This window comes from Seriola dumerili, unplaced genomic scaffold (genome assembly GCF_002260705.1).
Source record: "Seriola dumerili isolate Sdu_G_001 unplaced genomic scaffold, Sdu_1.0 BDQW01000493.1, whole genome shotgun sequence".
In the NCBI taxonomy this organism is placed as follows: domain Eukaryota; kingdom Metazoa; phylum Chordata; class Actinopteri; order Carangiformes; family Carangidae; genus Seriola; species Seriola dumerili.
Window position 1 is genome coordinate 70639 of NW_019174748.1, and position 18769 is coordinate 89407.

The 18769-nt window shown below is 42.7% G+C and overlaps 1 protein-coding gene across 1 annotated transcript; it reads right to left on the minus strand.

Moving 5' to 3' along the window:
• Nucleotides 1-2672: 2672 nt before the first annotated feature.
• srpk3 (SRSF protein kinase 3) lies at nucleotides 2673-10054 on the minus strand. The gene is given in 15 exon segments (XM_022763892.1): nucleotides 2673-3382; nucleotides 3510-3602; nucleotides 3686-3755; nucleotides 4786-4893; nucleotides 5106-5203; nucleotides 5433-5651; nucleotides 5843-5891; nucleotides 6043-6135; nucleotides 6441-6466; nucleotides 7312-7477; nucleotides 8503-8609; nucleotides 8705-8792; nucleotides 8875-8962; nucleotides 9072-9180; nucleotides 9791-10054. Coding segments are annotated over 15 exon segments (1638 nt in total). The 5' UTR covers nucleotides 9930-10054; the 3' UTR covers nucleotides 2673-3197.
• Nucleotides 10055-18769: the final 8715 nt, after the last annotated feature.

Sequence of the window (18769 nt, forward strand, 5' to 3'; positions counted from 1 at the left end):
CTCACTTTTTCATAAGAATGAGAAAAGAAGAAGACAGTATAAATACAATTGAATAAGCTGAAACATTAACACAATCCAGACAAGAAATGAGACGATATAATAATGATAATAATAATAATCGTAATAATGATAAAATAATAATAGCAAAAATAAAAATGACACCACCAATAACAATAATAATGAAAACAATAATTACAATGATGTTTCATGCCTTAGTGTATTGTGACGTTTTTTGACATGCAATATTATAATATGACTTTTTATGACATTTTTATGCCTTATGATACTATGATTTTTTTTACATTATTATGCCTCAGTCTACTGTGACATTTTTTGATGTTTTTTTTACACATTTGTACCTATATATAGTATGACCTTTTTTTTTTTTTTACATTTTTATGATGTAGTATACTACGACTTTTTATGCCTTACTGTTTTTTTTTTTTACATTTTTATGCCATAATATACATGACGGTTTTTTTACACTTTTGACGTTTTTGACATTTTTAAAAAATTTTTAAAGTATATTTTTTGGGATTTTTTAGGCCTTTATTTGATAGTACAGAGACAGGAAATGGGGAGGCAGGAACCGGGGCCAACTGCAGCGAGGACTGTAGCCTCTACACATGGGGCGCCTGCTTAGACCACTACACCACATGACGCCCCCTTTTTGACATTTTTATTACATAATATTTTATAACTTTTCATGAAATTTTTATGACATACTATACTATGACTTTTTATAGCATAATATACTCTGACATTTTTTGACATTTTTATGCCCTACTATAGTATGATGTTTTTGACAATTTGATGTCTTAATGTACCATAACATTTTTTGACATTTTTGTACCCCATTGAACTATGACATTTGTATACTTTAATATACTTTGCCGTTCTTCTGCTTTACTCTACTATGACATTTGTAACCTCAGAGTAGTATTACATTTTTATACCTTACTATATAATAACATGTTTAGGCAGTATTATATACTATTTGATTTTTCTACCTTATTATAAGTGGCTGAAACAATGATGATAGATTGAGGCACCTGAATGAGTTGCTTTGGCAGAGTGTGTGGACTCTGAGATCCAGGAGGAGGACCACTGCTCTTTCATGCTGAGGTGGTTGAACATCCAAATCCTCCTGGACTCCCTGTGGACACGCCCATGTCTGTCACTGTCTGAGTTGCTTCCTGTTTAACTACAATACAATCATTTACATTATAAAACATGATGATGATGATCTGACAGATCTTACACATTAAACAAGTATAAACTAAATTTCCCGACTTGTTGATAAATCTTTAGAGATCAGTTAAGTAACAACAGATGGGACAAATCTCAAATAATAAATCATTACTTACCAAAAAATTGATTGATTGTTTGTCATGTTTTGTCCAACAGATTTTCACTGAGACATAAATAGAAAAACAAATGTCACTGTGACACAGGAACAGAAAATATTTACAGATCAATTAGTAGAATAGCTGCTGATAAATATAAAGTGTGATGCAGGAAGATATACAGACGCCACAATGTTATAATGAAGGTGAAATAACTGATCAATCATTGATTTATCAATGACTAATAAAGTACTTTGCAGTTTAAAAACCCTTTATGATCATATTCATTCTGACCACCAGAGCAGCAGGCGGACCACTTTCCTGTTCAGATTGTTGATTTGACTCAATCCTGCAGGCTGAGTGAAGAGCAGCTTAAAGTCAGAGGTCAAAGGTCATGACAAATGTCAGACCAGCTTTCAATATCATCTTTATTTTCACAGAAGAAATGTTCCACACAGATGACACATGTAGAAAAAACTATGTCTCTGGTGATGTCACTGTGACTGGGAGGAGGGGGTGGGGTCAAGGTAATTTCAAGGCACTATTTCTTATATGAACATAGAAACAGGTGAGAGAAGGTGAACAGGTGAGGAGGTCAGATGTCATCTGAGGACGACTCAGTTTCAGCTACAGAGATCAATACTGTGATCAATACGATCGATACTGTCGTCAGAGTCAGTGAGAGGTCGGCCGCTGTCAGGAAGCTACAGTGTGCTCATCTAAACCAAAACTCATCACCATCATTACAAGTCCTTAATCAATAACCAATAATCAAAAATCCTCTCACAGTTTTCATAAAGGTACAGCAGGAGTCAGTTCAATACAAACTAAAATCAACAGAAATCACAGAAATCAGCAGAAAAACAGGAAAATTCAGTCGAACAACATAAAGAACAAAGTTTACAGCAAATTCATAAGAAAAGCAGAAAATTTCAAATTAGAAATCAGCAGAAATTTTCAGAAAGTCAGCAGAAATCAACAGAAATCTACAGAAATCTACAGAAATCTGCAGAAATGGTTTGAAATCAGCAGGTACAACAGAAAGACTGATCAGTTTACAGAAGATGCAGCTGATTCCTGTTTTGTTTTCGTTTCCTGTCAGACTCTGTTTTTAATAAATCATCAGATCAACATGTTGTGATGTGAAATCTGCCGACTATCACTGTGGTGACATGATGGAGGTCAAAGGTCAGCAGGGAGGAGAAACCCAAGGCTGAATCCAGATGTGTCCATGTGTTCTCAGATGTGTACATTTGTTGGTTGTGTCTGTGGTACATTCAGGTCTGGACTCTGCAAAGAACCTGGAGTTCATATCTGCTCGGATCAGGATCAGGATCATGAGACTTGTTCTGCAGCACAGCAAAGAGGACTAGACAGTTTGACCTCCTGTATCTTTATACTATTCTAATGTTTAACATTTACAAACTTATCACAGATAAAACACCAACTGTTCTTTATTAAACCTGAAGTCTCTGATCTGTTTATTTACCACATTTAAAACTGAAGAAGCTACGACACTGCTGTGAGGATGATGAAGTCCACCTTCATCCTCTTTATTTCTCTGTGCAGCAGATCTAAGACCTAATCCGACCTGCTCAGACCTGTTCAGAGTCTAAGAACTGGATCATCACAGACATTTGGATGCAGCCTCAATTAAATCTGTTGACCTGCACAGCCAGCCAACAAATTAACCAACTAACCAATCAATCAACCAATTTAGGAATCAGTCCACAGAGCATTCAGACAGTCGAGATGATAATTTCCTACATCAAATTAAATCACCACCGAGATAGAGACACTAAAACTCCTCAACCACTGTGTCTGTGTGTGTGTGTGTGTGTGTTTGTGTGTTCATGTGTGCAGCCATGCGTGCTGTAGACACTGAGCTGCCGTCGCTCTGCGTTCAGGCTGCAGCTCCAACATGGTCAACAGGAAGTCACTGAACTGAGCCGCCTGGTCCAGAGGCCACTCGTACTTCTCCAGCAGGACTTCAAACAGTCCCCAAGGCTTCAGGCTGGAGATGTGCCGCAGCTCACCTGAGACAGGTAGACAGGTACAGAGGTGAGACTAGTAGAGAATTAAACTGACTAAACTGCCAACTACAATCCCAGGGTGCATTTCACTAACAAACAGCCAATCACAGAGCAGGTCTGCAGGTCTCACCTCTCCTGTTGAAGTACTCTCTAGAGTACCTGCCAGACAGAGCAAAGGGCAGAGGGATGGGTCCGAGAAGCTCCATGATGTGAGCGATGTGATCTGAAAAAAATACACACAGTGAAGTACTCTGAAGTACTTGATAGTACTCTATAGTTCAGTGTAGTCCTGTAGTACTCGGGTACCTTCGTCTCTGGTGTAGTCTTCTCCTGAATGAGGTTCAAACAGATAATCTCCTGTTGCCAACTCAAACGCCTGAAACACAAATAACAACCAATCAATACACTGATCGATCAATAGTTTAACATGAAGAGCAGTTAGTGGAGTCCAGAGTGAACCTGCTGAACACATGAGGGCGTGGCTAAACACTGAACACCAGAAGGCGTGGTTAAACACTGAACACCTTTAAAACGAAACGGCCTACACTCTGTCAGAGGATCTGGATTGAAGGAGACTGATGATAATTCAGGAGCTAAAGACCAGAGACCACAGCAGCAGGAGACTCAGACCTGACACCAACAACTTTACTTATCTGACTTTAAAAGATGAAACAGGTGTTTCACAGGTTCACGTTAAAGATCCAGACTTGATTTGGTCTGTGTGATGTTCGGGTTGGTTACCGATCAAAATGCTCCAGTATCAATAAATGATTAGGTTCCACATACACTCAGTGATCACTTCATTAGGAACACCACACTAGCACTGGGTAGTTCCTCAGTTTTTCATGTCATGGATCCACCAGATGTTGAAACATTATCATCATCATCATCATCATCATCATCATCATCATCATCATCATCATCATCATCATCATCATCATCCAATCTCCTGTCCTACCACATCCCAAAGGTGTTCTACTGGATTAAGGTCTGGAGACTGGGGAGGTCACTCAAGTTCACTGAACTCACGTTGATGCAACCAGTTTGTGACATGGAGTATTATCCTGCTGGAAGTAGCCATTAGTAGATGTTAAATTGTGGCCATGATGGGATGAACATAGTCGAAGCAATGCTCAGATAAACTGTGACATCACACTATTACACCACCACCATCAGCCTGGACTGCTGACACAAGGCTGGTCTCTGACCCTACCATCTGCTGCCTCGGCACAAATCCAGATACATCAGACCAGGTCTTCAACTGTCCAATGTTGGTGAGCCTGTACTCATGTTAGTGTGTGTATCGTTGAGAGAGGGAGTGCGTGTGCGTGTGCATGTGTGTGCGTGTGTGTGTGTGAGTGTGAGTGTGAGTGTGAGTGTGAGTGTGTGTTGTTGTGTGAGTGTACCATGCAGGCGGTGCTCCAGATGTCAGCAGGTGGTCCGTACTCTGCTCCAATCAGAACCTCCAGAGCTCTATACTGTCTGGTCTGAATGTCTTCAGTGAAGTGTTTGTGCTGAGAGAGAGAGAGAGACAGAGAGAGAGAGAGAGAGAGAGAGAGAGAGAGAGAGAGAGAGAGACAGAGAGAGACAGAGACAGAGAGAGATAGAGAGAGAGAGAGAGAGACGGAGAGAGACAGAGAGAGACAGAGAGAGAGAGAAGTCTGATTGTTCATAAGATGAAAATTACAGAGAGAAAAAGGAGGAGGAGATTATGAAGGTGTCTCACCACCCAGCATGCATTTCCCAGATCAGCGATCTTCACTTTCAGTTTGTCCGCATTTTGAGGATCCAGAGGACTGAGGACGAAGTCTGACGCACTGAACACTGAGGAGACAGAGGGCAGGTATGTCAGGTGTGTCAAGTGTGTCAAGTGTGTCTGGTATGTCTGGTGTGTCAGGTATGTCAGGTGTGTCAAGTTTTTCAGGTGTGTCAGGTGTGTCAGATGTGTCAAGTCTGTCAGGTCTGTCAGCTGTGTCAAGTGTGTCAAGTTTTTCAGGTATGTCAGGTGTGTCAGCTGTGTTACCTTTGTGTCTACATGTATCTGTTTTCTCACCGTCTCGCCCACTCGAGTATCCTGACTGAGTAGAAAGTGCTGATTCAGACGTCGCTGACATCACAGAACTGGAGAAACCTGATAGGCCAGACGCAGGGCTGGAGAAACGACCAGGGGCGTGGCCATTACACCTGTCCTCCAGCCAGGAGCAGGTGGACTCTGGACTGGCTTTACTGTTGGCTGTGGAACAGATGGTGTTGCCGTTGATAACGAGAGAACCTGAGAACACAAACACTGTGTTTATAATTACATGTACTGTGAGTACTGTGAATACTGCATGTACAGTGAGTACTGCATGTACTGCGTGTGTCGGTGTTTATCAGTGTGTACTTACAGTGTGCATCTGTGTGTGTTAGTGTGTTTCAGTGTGTATTCACAATGTGTATCAGTGTGTTTCAGTGTGTACTCACAGTGTGTGTCTGTGTCCTCAGGTTGATACACTCCTTCTTCCTCCTCCATCTTCTGAACACAGGAGAAAAATTTAACTTATTTTGAAGGGGTCATTTGTCATTTCCTGAATTATTCTGATTGTCTAACTGCAGTATTAGTAGTAATAGTAGCAGTAAATATCGCTGTAGTACAGTAGCAGTACTGTAGTACAGTAAAGTACCTGTATATCTATCAGTCTCTCTTCCAACAGTCTCTGCTGACGCTTCGCTTTCCTCTTCAATTTCTTCTTCTTATTCTTAGACAGTTTACCAACCTACACACACACAGACACAGACACACACACAAACACACACACACGCACGCACACAGGATGATTAGGGAACACAGTAACTCAGCTGTTTAAGTGCTCACACACACACACACACACACACACACACACACACACACACACTTTGTGTTGCTAACACTGCAGCGTTGGGGGGGTGACATCATGCATGGTGTCTCCTCTCTAGCTGCACAATGCTGGTCACAGCTGGTTACAAACACCTGAAACAGGTTCTCAATCTGAAATGGCAGTAACCAATGAGAACACAGCAGGCATCACATCTGGACACTTACCTGTAGATCCCTGGGAGCCGTGCTAACTAGAGAGAGAGACACATAGAGGCAGACAGACAGGGAGAGAGAGAGAGACAGGAAGAAAACATCAGAAACACAGGAAAGAAAAGATGGAAGAGTGGAACAGACAGACAGTCTACAGACAGACAGACAGGTTACAGAGAGAGAGACAGGAGGAAACAGAAACAGAGGAAAGAAAAGATGGAGGAGTGGAACAGAAAGACAGGTCACAGACAGACAGGTTACAGAGAGAGAGAGACAGGAAGAAAACATCAGAAACAGAAGAAAGAAAAGATGGAAGAGAGAGAGACAAGTTAAAGACAGATAGAGAGACAGACAGGTTACAGAGAGAGGCAGGCTACAGACAGAAAGACAGATGGGTTACAGACTGACAGGTTACAGAGAGAGAGAGAGACAGGAAAAAAATCAGAAACAGGGGTAAGAAAAGATGGAAGAGAGAGACAGGTTACAGACAAACAGAGAGACAAACAGGTTATAGACAGACAGAGAGACAAACAGGTTATAGACAGACAGAGAGACAGGCAGTCAGACAGGGTACAGACAGATGACAGACAGATGACAGACAGAGAGACAGTTAGACAAGTTAAAGACAGACAGAGAGACACACGGACAGGTTACAAATAGACACGCAGACTACAGACAGACAGGTAGACAGACTACAGACAGACAGGTTACAGACAGACAGGGTCAGGTCTATGGTCTGGGACTTCAGTTCTGACTTCTTGTATGCGATAGTATGAAGATGTGTTCTGTCGTGTTCAGTCTCAGTCCCACCAAAACTGTCTAAAGAAACAATAAGGTCAATCCTATCGGTCATGTCTACCTGATCAATCACATCACTGCTCCTCACCTGATGATCCTGAGGGGGGTGGGGCTCCAGCTCTCTGCCAGACGGTGGCCTCAGCTGCCAACCTCCTAATGTAGACCTCGTCTACATCCAGTAAGATGTTCTCTGGTTTGATGTCGGTGTGGATGATCTTACACTTGGTGTGAAGGTAATCCAGACCCTGAAGCACCTGGTGGCAGACACAGCCCAACGATGGGAATTGAATTTTATTGATAACAATTTCATTATCGATTCTGCTTCTCGGTCTGATTATTGATTGTGTCCCTCCTTTAAAACAGCTGGCTCCATCTGTTGACCTACACACAAACTACATCTATACAATCCTCAGATCAGTGAATATTTACATTAACATAATAACAATAACACCGGTTATTAGTCCAGTCCTCACAATAATACAATTAGCTTTAGCTACACAATGTGAATTTTAGCCTATTGACTATGGCTGCAGCTTTATCATTATTTAATTAATTATTAATTGGCTGCTTCAGGTCCATTGTTATGACTCTGTCCATGTCACTCTCATGGACGTGACCTCTCAGGAACAGCTCAATAGAACTTCTTCAAATTTGGCACAAATGTCCACTGGGACTCAAAGACGAACTGATTCAATGTTGGTGGTCAAATGTCAAAGATCAAGGTTGCGATGACCTCACATAACACATTTTTGTCCATAACTCACAAATCCATTCACTAATTATGACACAATTTAACTCAAATGTCTGTAAGGATAAAATGGAAGTTACATACATTGACATAATAATGTTCAGCAAAAAGACTTCTGGCCATTATTCAACACTGTAACTCAAGAAGAAGACACTGTGTTTCCTGAAACTTGACTGATTGGTGGAGGAAACAACATGAGGAGGTGATTCTACTTCAATATAAAATACTGATTCAAAGATGTTTCTGGCCATTAACCAGAGACAGAGACAGCTCGTTACAGACAGACAGAGACACTGTCCAGCTTGGTAATTTGCATGGTCCTTGTGTAATTTGCAGGGCCTTATATAATTAGCGGGGCTTTACGCAGCCTGTATGGCCACCCGGCACTAATGAAAGGAACGCGATTCCAGTGGTCCAGACCAATTTGAACCAGTTCTCAACTAGACCTATTTCTCAATTTCCATCACCATCCCAGTGACTGCTGAGGTGAACTCCAGGTACCTGAGGTGATGTCAGAGTCACAGGTGTTACCTGTTTGATGATGGTCTTCACACACAGCAGAGGAAGTCCCATGTAGTTCGACTTGATGATCCACTAGACAGGTGGACAGGTAGACAGACAGGTAGACAGACAGACATCTAGGAGAGGCTGAGGAAGTAAAATATAGACAAGTGGACAGACAAGTGGACAGACAGGTGGACAGAACGACAGACAGACAGGCGATGAAGGATACGGACTCCATTGACTCCAGAGATCTTGAAGTCATCGATCAGCTGGACGATGGTTTCTCTGTGGGGGTCAGAGGGGTCACTGTCCCTCACCTGGAAACAATGAATCAGTTCAGTCTCCTCATCTCAGGACATGCTACCAGTCTGTGTTTGTGTGCATGTGTGTGTGTCTTACACATCTGAGCAATTTGATCTCATCCAGAGCCGTCTCAGTGTAATGTGGAGCACTTTTTACCACCTTCAATGCCACAAAACGCTTCTTCCTAAACACACACAGAGAGTCAGAAGAGGTGTGATATGTGTGTGTGATTGATGTATGTGATTGATGTGTGATTGATGTGTGACTGGTGTGTGTGTGTGTGTGTGTCGTACTGCAGATCCCACCAGAGCCAAACAGTAGAAAAATGTCCCCAGCCCAGTTTTCTGACCACGTGGTATCTCCCATTAAACAGGTCACCAATCTTCACCGGGTAGTAACCACCTGCAACACAAACACAACAGACATTACAAAACACAGTGGGGTATCGATGGGTATCCCTCAGAGTTCAGCCTCCTGGACTCACTAGGTGGAGTCCTGGAGACCTCAACACTACTGAGAGGAGGAGGTGACTGAGAGGAGGAGGAGGTTGGAGGTCACAGAGACAGAGACAGAGACAGAGACAAAGTCAGACACAGAGACAGAGACAGAGACAAAGACAGAGTCAGAGATAGAGATAGAGACAGAGACAAAGTCAGAGACAGAGACAGAGACAAAGACAAAGGCAGAGTCAGAGACAGAGACAAAGACAAAGACAGAGTCAGAGACAAAGACAGAGTCAGAGACAGAGACAGAGTCAGAGTCAGAGTCAGAGTCAGAGACAGAGTCAGAGTAAAAGTCAAAGTCAGAGACAGAGACAAAGTCAGAGTCAGAGACAAAGACAAAGATAGAGTCAGAGACAGAGATAGAGACAGAGACAAAGTCAGACAGAGACAGAGACAGAGAGAGTGTCAGAGAAAGAGTCAGACACAGAGACAGAGTCAGAATCAGGGTCCAAGTTAAAGTCAGACACAGAGTCAGAGTCAGAGTCAGAGACAAAGTCAGAGACACTGACCTTTACAGTAGTCTGACGGGTCTTCCTGCTCTTCATCATCTGAGCCCAGCAGCTGAGCAGGGGGCGGGGTTAACTCAGGAGGGGGCGGACTCAGAACCGGAGAGGGTGTGGTCAGTTGATGGGTAGCTGATGACATCATAGGAGGCAGACCAATGGGAGGACCCAGAGAGTCGAGGGAGCGGAGGAAGGAGGCAGATGAGGAGCAGAGTGGGGAGTAGAGGTGGGAGGAGGCACTGGAGGTGAAGGTCACTGACGTCAGCAGCAAGGGGTCAGGGTGGGAGGGGCTTAATGGAGGGCTAGGAGGGGCTTTGACAGGATGTGAGATAGACAATGAAGGTGATTGAGGTGCATTGTGGGTAACATTGTGGAGTAGGATTGGAGGTGATTCCAAGGGATCTGTCTCAGAAACACTTGGATTAACAGTCTGAAGAGTTCTGTGAGGCAATCTGGAGGAATTCTGGGTAATATTTTCGTTTACAGTTGGCGGTGATTGGCTGGGACTGTGGGTGGGACTTTGAAATGTGGCAGGGGGTGATTGGGTGAAGATCTGAGGAGTCAATGGTGCTGTCAAGGGCGTGTTTGAACGGGGCTGCGGGGCAATTAACAGGGTAGTTCCAGGAGGTACCAGGGGTGCTACATCTATTGCATCTAGAAGGGTGGATGTGGTCTCGAGTGTGTCCTGGAGAGGTGGGGAGGAGGTTCTGGGGACACTCTGGGACTGCCGGGTGGTACGTAGAAGATTTTGTTGGGCTGGTGAGGTGGTTTCATGGAGATCTTCTGGATGTGATGATGTGATGGTTTTTGGAGTACTTTGGGGGCAAGTCTGCATTGGTGTGGTGGGAAAGCTACTCTGAAGGTCACTGAGGTCCTCCAGCCTGAAAAAGACAAAAATAAGCGATTACATCAGAGCTCAACAGGAAGGGCCTGAAGCTGGCGCTCTTCAGGTCTGAATGTCTGTGGTGATGACACAACATCAGGAATCGATAAACTGGGAGGGGCATACAATTCCGATAGAACTGGTTCTCAACTGGATCTGGTTCTTGATTCCCATCCACAAGTGAACATCTGTACAACACGCACACACCTGGACCACACACACACCTGAACACCTGTACAACATACACAACCTGAACACCTGTACAACACACACACCTGGTCACCTGTACAACACGCACACACCTGAGCACATGTACTACATACACACATATAGCAATGTTTCCAGTCTGAACACGGTCATTCTAACCATGTTCACTCAGCGCACACACACACACTCTGCTGCTCTGAGTCATGGACATTGTTGGGGTCAGACTCGACTGCACTGAAATAGATTGAAGAGTGTGTGTGTTGTGGGATCATGATTCAAGCTCTGGGTCTATTATTGGAGCTGAGTCTCTGCAGGCCCAGCACCAAACCTGTTTCTGTAAGCAGGACACCAGTTAGCTAAGCACAATGACTGGGAGCAGGGGGAAACTGTTAGCCTTGCTGTTTCATTTACACGCTGATCTTGTTTAGTGAACAGGTGTGTATCATTCATCAAAGACTCCAGCAGTTTTATGTCATCACTGAGTCGTTACCATGACACGCAGTCTTCTTCATGAACTGTTTAAACCCAGAGTGCAGTAGATGTTGTTGCCCTTAGTTTATTCTGGCAGGCACAGCTCTTCCCTTTATGCCATGTAAACATGCCATAGACCATCTGAGCCTTTATAGAGATCAGCTGTTTCTCTGATGGGATCAGCCAGAGGCAGCAGATGAAGAGAAGAGGGACTAAACAGGTGAGACCACCTTCAGACAGCCATCTCCCCCTGTCAGCAGAGACTCCAGTTTGGAGTGGATATTACCCAGTAGTCCAGCAGTCAGCTGACAGCCCTGACCTCCCACTATAGAATGTGATATATCAGGGGGTCTTTAGATGGTACCACCTCCTTAATGAGCATTAAATCACAAAAACCACCTCTGAATTTGAACTCTTGAACTGACGTCAATTTTTCCAATTAAGATCCAGAGTCAGGGAAATCAGGACCTAGTCACTGTGATGGGCTGGACCCCAGATTTGGGGCTAATTACAGGATAATTAATGGATGTAGATATATTCTAGTTTTTTGTAATGTTTTCTATGTCTGATTAGACCTCAGCTCAGGTCAAAGGTCAGCAGGCCAATCAGCGACACATGAACTTAGAGCTGCTCGATCTTATCATAGTAACATCATCCTATCAGCTAATCACAGAGATCATCAGCACAACCCTACAGGAACCTGGTCCTGAACCATCAGGACGGTAAAGATCAGTGGACTGCACAAAGAGACAAAGACAGACAAGAAGTCAAACACACACACACACACTGCTAAATATAGCCTCTGAGTGTGGTGTGTATGTTTGGGGTAATCAGTAAGTCTCATCTAACATCTCTGCTGGTTTCTCACCGTTGCTCGTCGGTCCGGACTCTCCGGTGCTTCTTGCCTCTGCGCCGGTGTTTCTTCCCGGTGGCAGCAGAGTTTCCAGTTCCAGCACTGACCGCTGCTAAGGGGAGGAGCCACAGAGTCAGAGTCACATTCAGTCACACTAACAGATCATCACAAAAATCTGGAAATGTAGGGATTTGATTAACAGGAATATAACTCCTGAAATATGAGTTAACCCCTTTACAGACTTATGAAGAGTCACTCTTTATTTTTACACCAAACTGCACTTCTACATTTTCCTTCAACATTAGTAAATTTATCTGCTTAGACATTCAATGACACCCAAACAGAAACATTATTACTCTGGCATAAAGTTCAATTAACAAAATTTCAGACCACAGGTCCTCATTACAACAAAAACATAAAATATTAAAGCACACATTCACAACTGTTCAAACATACATTACCACTTACATAAACCACACACAAGGCAAAAATCTTAACTGTTCAGATGTGATTGTGTTAACACACCGCTCAGTGTGGCAGCCACCACAAGGAAGCAAACACATGTGTCATCTGGAGGAATTTACCAGAAGACATTAGTGTTTGATACTCTAGCTGCTGAAGGTAATCACCTGTTAATACAAGATTTTTTCAACGGAGTCTGGCAGTGAAGCCCTGAACCACAAACCCGTTATGTGTGTTGTGTGTGTGTGTGTGTGTGTGTGTGTGTGTGTGTGTGTGTGTGTGTGTGTGTGTCTGACAGCAGCAGCAGTCACAGCCTGGTACCGTTAGCTAATGCTAACTAGCTTAACAGAGTTCAGCGACACTGAATCAGATACAGACTGCACCGACAGCACTGACAGTTGACCCGGGACACCGACCCGGGCCAGGAAATCTTTACCTATCAACATTGTTGCTCCTCAAACGGAAACGGGTCAAAGCGGTCTCTCTCTCTCGGCTGGACTGACGGTACTCTGACAGTTAGCTCGTTAGCCTCCGTTAGCCGGCTGAACTTCACCAGAGACCGGCGGTGAACCGGAGACAGTCCGGCTGGAGACGGTTCAGGAGGTCCACAAACTAACCCGGGTCAGGACGTATGAGTGCAGTGCAGCGTGGTGAACACGAGTCAGTGGCCTGTCCGTTAGCCTGTTAGCCCGTTAGCCCCGTTATGACAGCTGACGGTCTGCTGCCAGTTAGCCTGTTAGCTCCAGCTGCAGATCAGCGGCTCCCTGCAGTATCCGGCCCGGTCGTGTTCTACCTCTGGACCTGGTCTGTACTGGGTCCGCACCGGGACCACTCGGTTATTCTGGGTGTGTTTTCTCTGCTGTGTCGGTCCTACCGTTCATGGTCTCAACAGCTGCTGACAGTCTGACACCGGACACCGGGCTGCGCGCATGCGCAAACACCGGGCACGCTGCTACTGGACCCAAACTGGGACCAGTGGCGGATCTACAGTAAGGAGGGAGGGGGGCAGATTGCAAACTAAAAGTTCTCATAAATATAATAATAAGTCAGAGTTAGAAACACTTCCTGTAAACTCCTCTATTCTAGTGAAACTAAAAACATGTCATCACTGACATGAGACAAACTCCTCTATAACTGTCTGAGAGACAGGTTTAATTGTTCATTTTCTACATTTCATATGTGTCATATAAATTCATGATAATTTAAGTACATAAGGTAATTAAATTAATGTAATAAATACGATATGAAAAGGGTAACATTGATGGATGGTTTGATTAAGAATATACGAGTTTGGTTGTAAATTCGATGCCCTTCATGTAAGGTTTTGTTTTTTTTTTAGTAAGAGTCACATGATCAGAACTTGGCTAGGTGTATGACCATGGCATTGTGGGTCAGCGCAGAACACTATGGTGGCAGAGGAGGAATATGCAGCTCCAAATTGACATTTTTCTGCACATTGTTCAAGAGGCACACACAGTAATTGTATTGGATTTATATTTGTGTACATTGTAATTAACATGCTTATATGAACATTAATGAGAAGTTGAAACAACAGAGAGACATGTGCTTCAACTTTCATGTTTTTATTTTTGGTAGTTTTCACAGTGTCTTCTGATGTCATCGAGAGGGAGAGAAATAAATGTTGAAAGATATCTGTATGAAGCATGGCCATTATTGTTGAACCAGTGTAGCTACATCCTCTATTCTAGTGAAACTAGAAACATGGCATCACTGTCAATAATGTACTGAAGTCAAGAAAGAGGATGACTGAGCAGAAGTTATTATCAAGATTAAAGATAAATAGTCAATAAAAACAGTGTCAAGATATAACATGTGTGACATCATCAGTATGTTTGTGACATCAACAGATATTTTTGGATCTTCAAGAAGATAAAACGGCAGCAGCTGACAGTGAACATCAGCCTGGTCTTTGATCATATTGATCCTGATCTGAACTAAAACTCCAAACAACACAAACTGTTAAAATTATAACTTTATTTTTACATGATACAAACTGTGTTTGGCCTTCTGCCATTTCACAATAAAAACACATTTCCATTGCAGACGGAGTCGTATTCACCATCATCATCAGCATCATCAGACAGGTATTTACAGGAACATTTACACACTGTTAGCAAACTGTACAGGGTCAATAGAAAAGCAGTCTGTGCTTCATTACTTCATCAACTGATCCTGGATTTATTTGTACAAACATGTTAAAGTTTTTATTCCCTTGTAGAAAAAACATTTCAGTAACAAACAGCTCGCCCAATCAGAGCTGAGGATCTGTTTCATTACTTCCAGAAGATTAGAAAACTGTACAGAGACCAGATAGAGATAGATATACATCATCAGCGACGCAGCAGAGTTTAAACACCGCCTCCCGTCTTCATTTAAAAAACAAAATAACAAATTAGCTTGAAGAAGCACCGTAAATTATCATCATCATCATCATCACACGCATGCAAAGTCTAATCTGATCAGAGAACTACAACTACGGGTCAAACACAGACTCAAAAAACACGCAAGGCAAAAACACAGAGAAGATCAAAGAGCGATAATCAGAAATACCAGAAGAAGAAGAAACGTAGAGAAGCTGCAGGAAGATCGTTCAGATACGAAGACCTGGTTCAGGTTTCTGAGTCAGACAGTCAGAGTCTGTTTGTTTATTTATTGCCTGGTGGGTTCAGTCTTCAGTCAGAGTCCATTTACACTTAAAAACATAAGTCCAGGAGAGTCCCCATGAAGCATATTTTCAAATGAAGACTAAATAGTACAGTGTCATCCACACAGAGAAAACACCCCAACAGGTAAAACAACAAACTGTTGCCATGGAAACACAAAAATCTCCAGGATGAATCCAAACCTTGAATGTCTTGACTCACAGACTGAGTCCTGCAGACAGTTAGGTTGGGGGGTTAAACTGTAAGATCAGATCAGATCTATGTCCAGGTTCTTGTGGGAACTGTTTCTTCATGCTGAAACAACACTGAAACATCATAACGACATCATCTCTGATGATCCTGTTCTCTGATTTAAAGTGAAGTCTGATGAGGGAACTATGGTGACTGAGTCTATGACCCTCTGATCAAAGTGTTGTAATATTTATGTGTCTGTGTTAAGCTGCTGCTGATGACACTGATCATTTCCTCCTGTTGCAGGTTCACATTAACAGCATTTTACTAGTAATACAGGAGCCAACTTTTATTATGAAGTGTTCACAGAAGATGCAATGTGTTTGACAATAGGCTTAGCACTTGTTCTGTTGAAAATACATGTACAAAACAGAACAATATCAATTTTTAAGATCAGTTTGAAATGTTGCAGGGAGTGATGAAGAGTCAGGAGCAGCCAGAGTGAGTTGACGAAGAGCTGCACAGCTCCACCTGGTCAGCCAGGTAATCAGCTCCTGTCACTGTGCTGTTGTTCAGACTCAGGCCATGTGCAGCATCAAACAGACCACAGCTGCTCCCACAAAGATGGAGACAGGCAGTTTATTCTCTGACTTATTTATGCCCCCATAATTCTGGGAGCTTTAGTGCTAAATTGTATTTGCTGTTACCACCAGAAACTACAGGTGTCGCCAAGTTAACCAAGACTGAAATCAGTGATTTTGACTTTATTATTGCTGTTAATGATTTGAGGATATTTGGATTCAGCCTGTCAGATGGTTCAGCTGGCTGAGATCAGAGCCAAAAATATAACATACCTGTACAACTCATGTTGTTAAACCATCAGCTACACACACCTGAGCCCAGTGTTCAGATGGGTGCTCTGTTAATTCAGTGAAATTAGTTTTATTCTACTGACAAAATTCATCAGTTTTTGTCTCAGGTTGTGTTCAGGTTAAACAAACAACCTCCATGTTTGTATTGAGCTGAGCCTGAGGATAAACAAACATTTCAAACAATTAGCATGCCAGATGTTATGCTAAATGTTTCATAAAATCTCACATGCTACCAACTACAAACAGCTAGCTGTTTTTCACTAGCTGCTTGTTTTAATATACATTTAATCAGGGTGTTTGTTGATACCTTATGCTTTCTACAAGCAGCTAGTTTCAAACAGCTCACATATCTGACATTACGCAGGCTGTAAGGAGCCATCTTTGTTTAAGGATGTTACATAACCATAACCTCTTGTCAATGCAATCATAGCTCAATATAATTTATTACAGACCTCTAACAGCTTATATAGTTGTTGCTACCAGTAACTCCTCATGTAGCATTTGAACTTGACAGATCATTGTTGATGACAGAAACAGCAGCTGACACAACAATCTCAACTCCAGAAGTGAACCATGAGTTGAGACTAGCCTAGCATAATGTTATGCTAGCTATTCTATAATATAGCATGTTATGCTAGCTGTTCTGTAAAATAGCATAATGTTATGCTAGCTGGTTCTGCAATATAGCATAATGTTATGCTAGCTGGTTCTGTAATATAGTATAATGTTATGCTAGCTGGTTTTGTAATATAGCATAATGTTATGCTAGCTGGTTCTGTAATATAGCATAATGTTATGCTAGCTGGTTCTGTAATATATGTTCAGTGTTAGACTGGGTTCAGTGTGGGGTATTAGTACATAATGCAGGGTTTGTTGTTTTCCCTCCCTGGTTCAATAAAAGTTAAACATTAAAATGAATTTATGTTCCCATGATGCTCTGGGACACATGCTCAATAAGGCTGCTGTCAGAACAGACAGACAGTGCCACCTAGCTGCAAGAGTGAAGGCACAGCTGGGATAAATAGGTATAAATAGGACTTACAGTATGTACACACAATAAGTTAGTGACTCTCTCTCTCTCTCTCTCTCTCTCTCTCTCTCTCACACACACACACACACACACACACACACACACACACACACACACACACACAGTTTAAACCCCCAGATTTCAGATTGTTTTGATCGTTCTTCAGCTCTTTGTTCATTCAGCAGGTTCGACTTAAAATGTTCAGTCTGATTCTAGTTTCTTGTCTCTAAACTTTTTATTTTACATACAAAAACTTAACCAGCAAGTTAACTTCAGTCAAACTACCTGTTTCAGCAGTTCAGGTAGATCTCCAGCTATCAACCTCCTTTTATCTTGTAAGTTCAGGTTTTATTTGAGCAGAGAAAACAGTATGTCATCATCGTCAGTTCATTTCAGGTGACCTGCCTCGATCAGAAAGTTAAACCTCCCTGATCATTCAGCTACAGAGTCTGGCTCTGATTGGTCGGTTTGATGATCAGACTGGGCTTGTTGAAGTTACATGTTGAATGACTTATGTTACCCGAATATGAGATCAACTCATTCATAAAAATAAAAACCCATGAACTGGACCTAGACCAGACTGGACCAACAAGCAATGAATCCAAACCTGAATGGACCTAAAGAAAATCCACCTAATCCTGAACATGCTGCAGACAAGAGGCCTTCAATGACCAATGGAAACCCTTCTCAGACCTGACATGACAATACTGAAGATCCACATGAGACCCAAGGTTAGTCATTCAAATCTGATCCATAGAGTTTGGAACACAAGGAAGGAGGGACACTCAGGCATGACCTGGAAATCTACTTGGGACCAGAAGGACCATTGAACCCAATCCAAATGAGGTCTAATGAAGCTGAACTGGAGCCAAGGACAACCAGACCCAAGCTAAAAGGGAACCAAGGAAGCACAATCAAACTCAATTTGAAAGAGACTCAATAAAAGGTGACCTCAATCGCACTATGGTCTCCATAGTAACAAGCATCACTGAATGATGCTCTTCCATCTTTCTTCAAGCCACTCATCTGCTACACGCTGATTGGTCGATAAATAAAAATTCAGTGCTTGTAGCTTGAATTATCCAAACCTGAGAACCCTGGTGAGTCAATCTGGACTCAACCTGGAACTGAGGAAGACCGGAGAGACTGGGAACCAGTGCAGGCCTGATCCTGAGGTTGTACTAGAACTTTTAGCTCCAGCTTGTGTTGTTAAAAAACGACCAGAAACTGGAATCAGACTGAAACAGTGTTTTCAAACCACTCCCTGATTCTGTTATTGCATTGAGTCAAACCTCCACATGTGGGGGGAGGGGGCAGACCTGCATCACAACGCTGGTTTCAGTAGTGAAGGC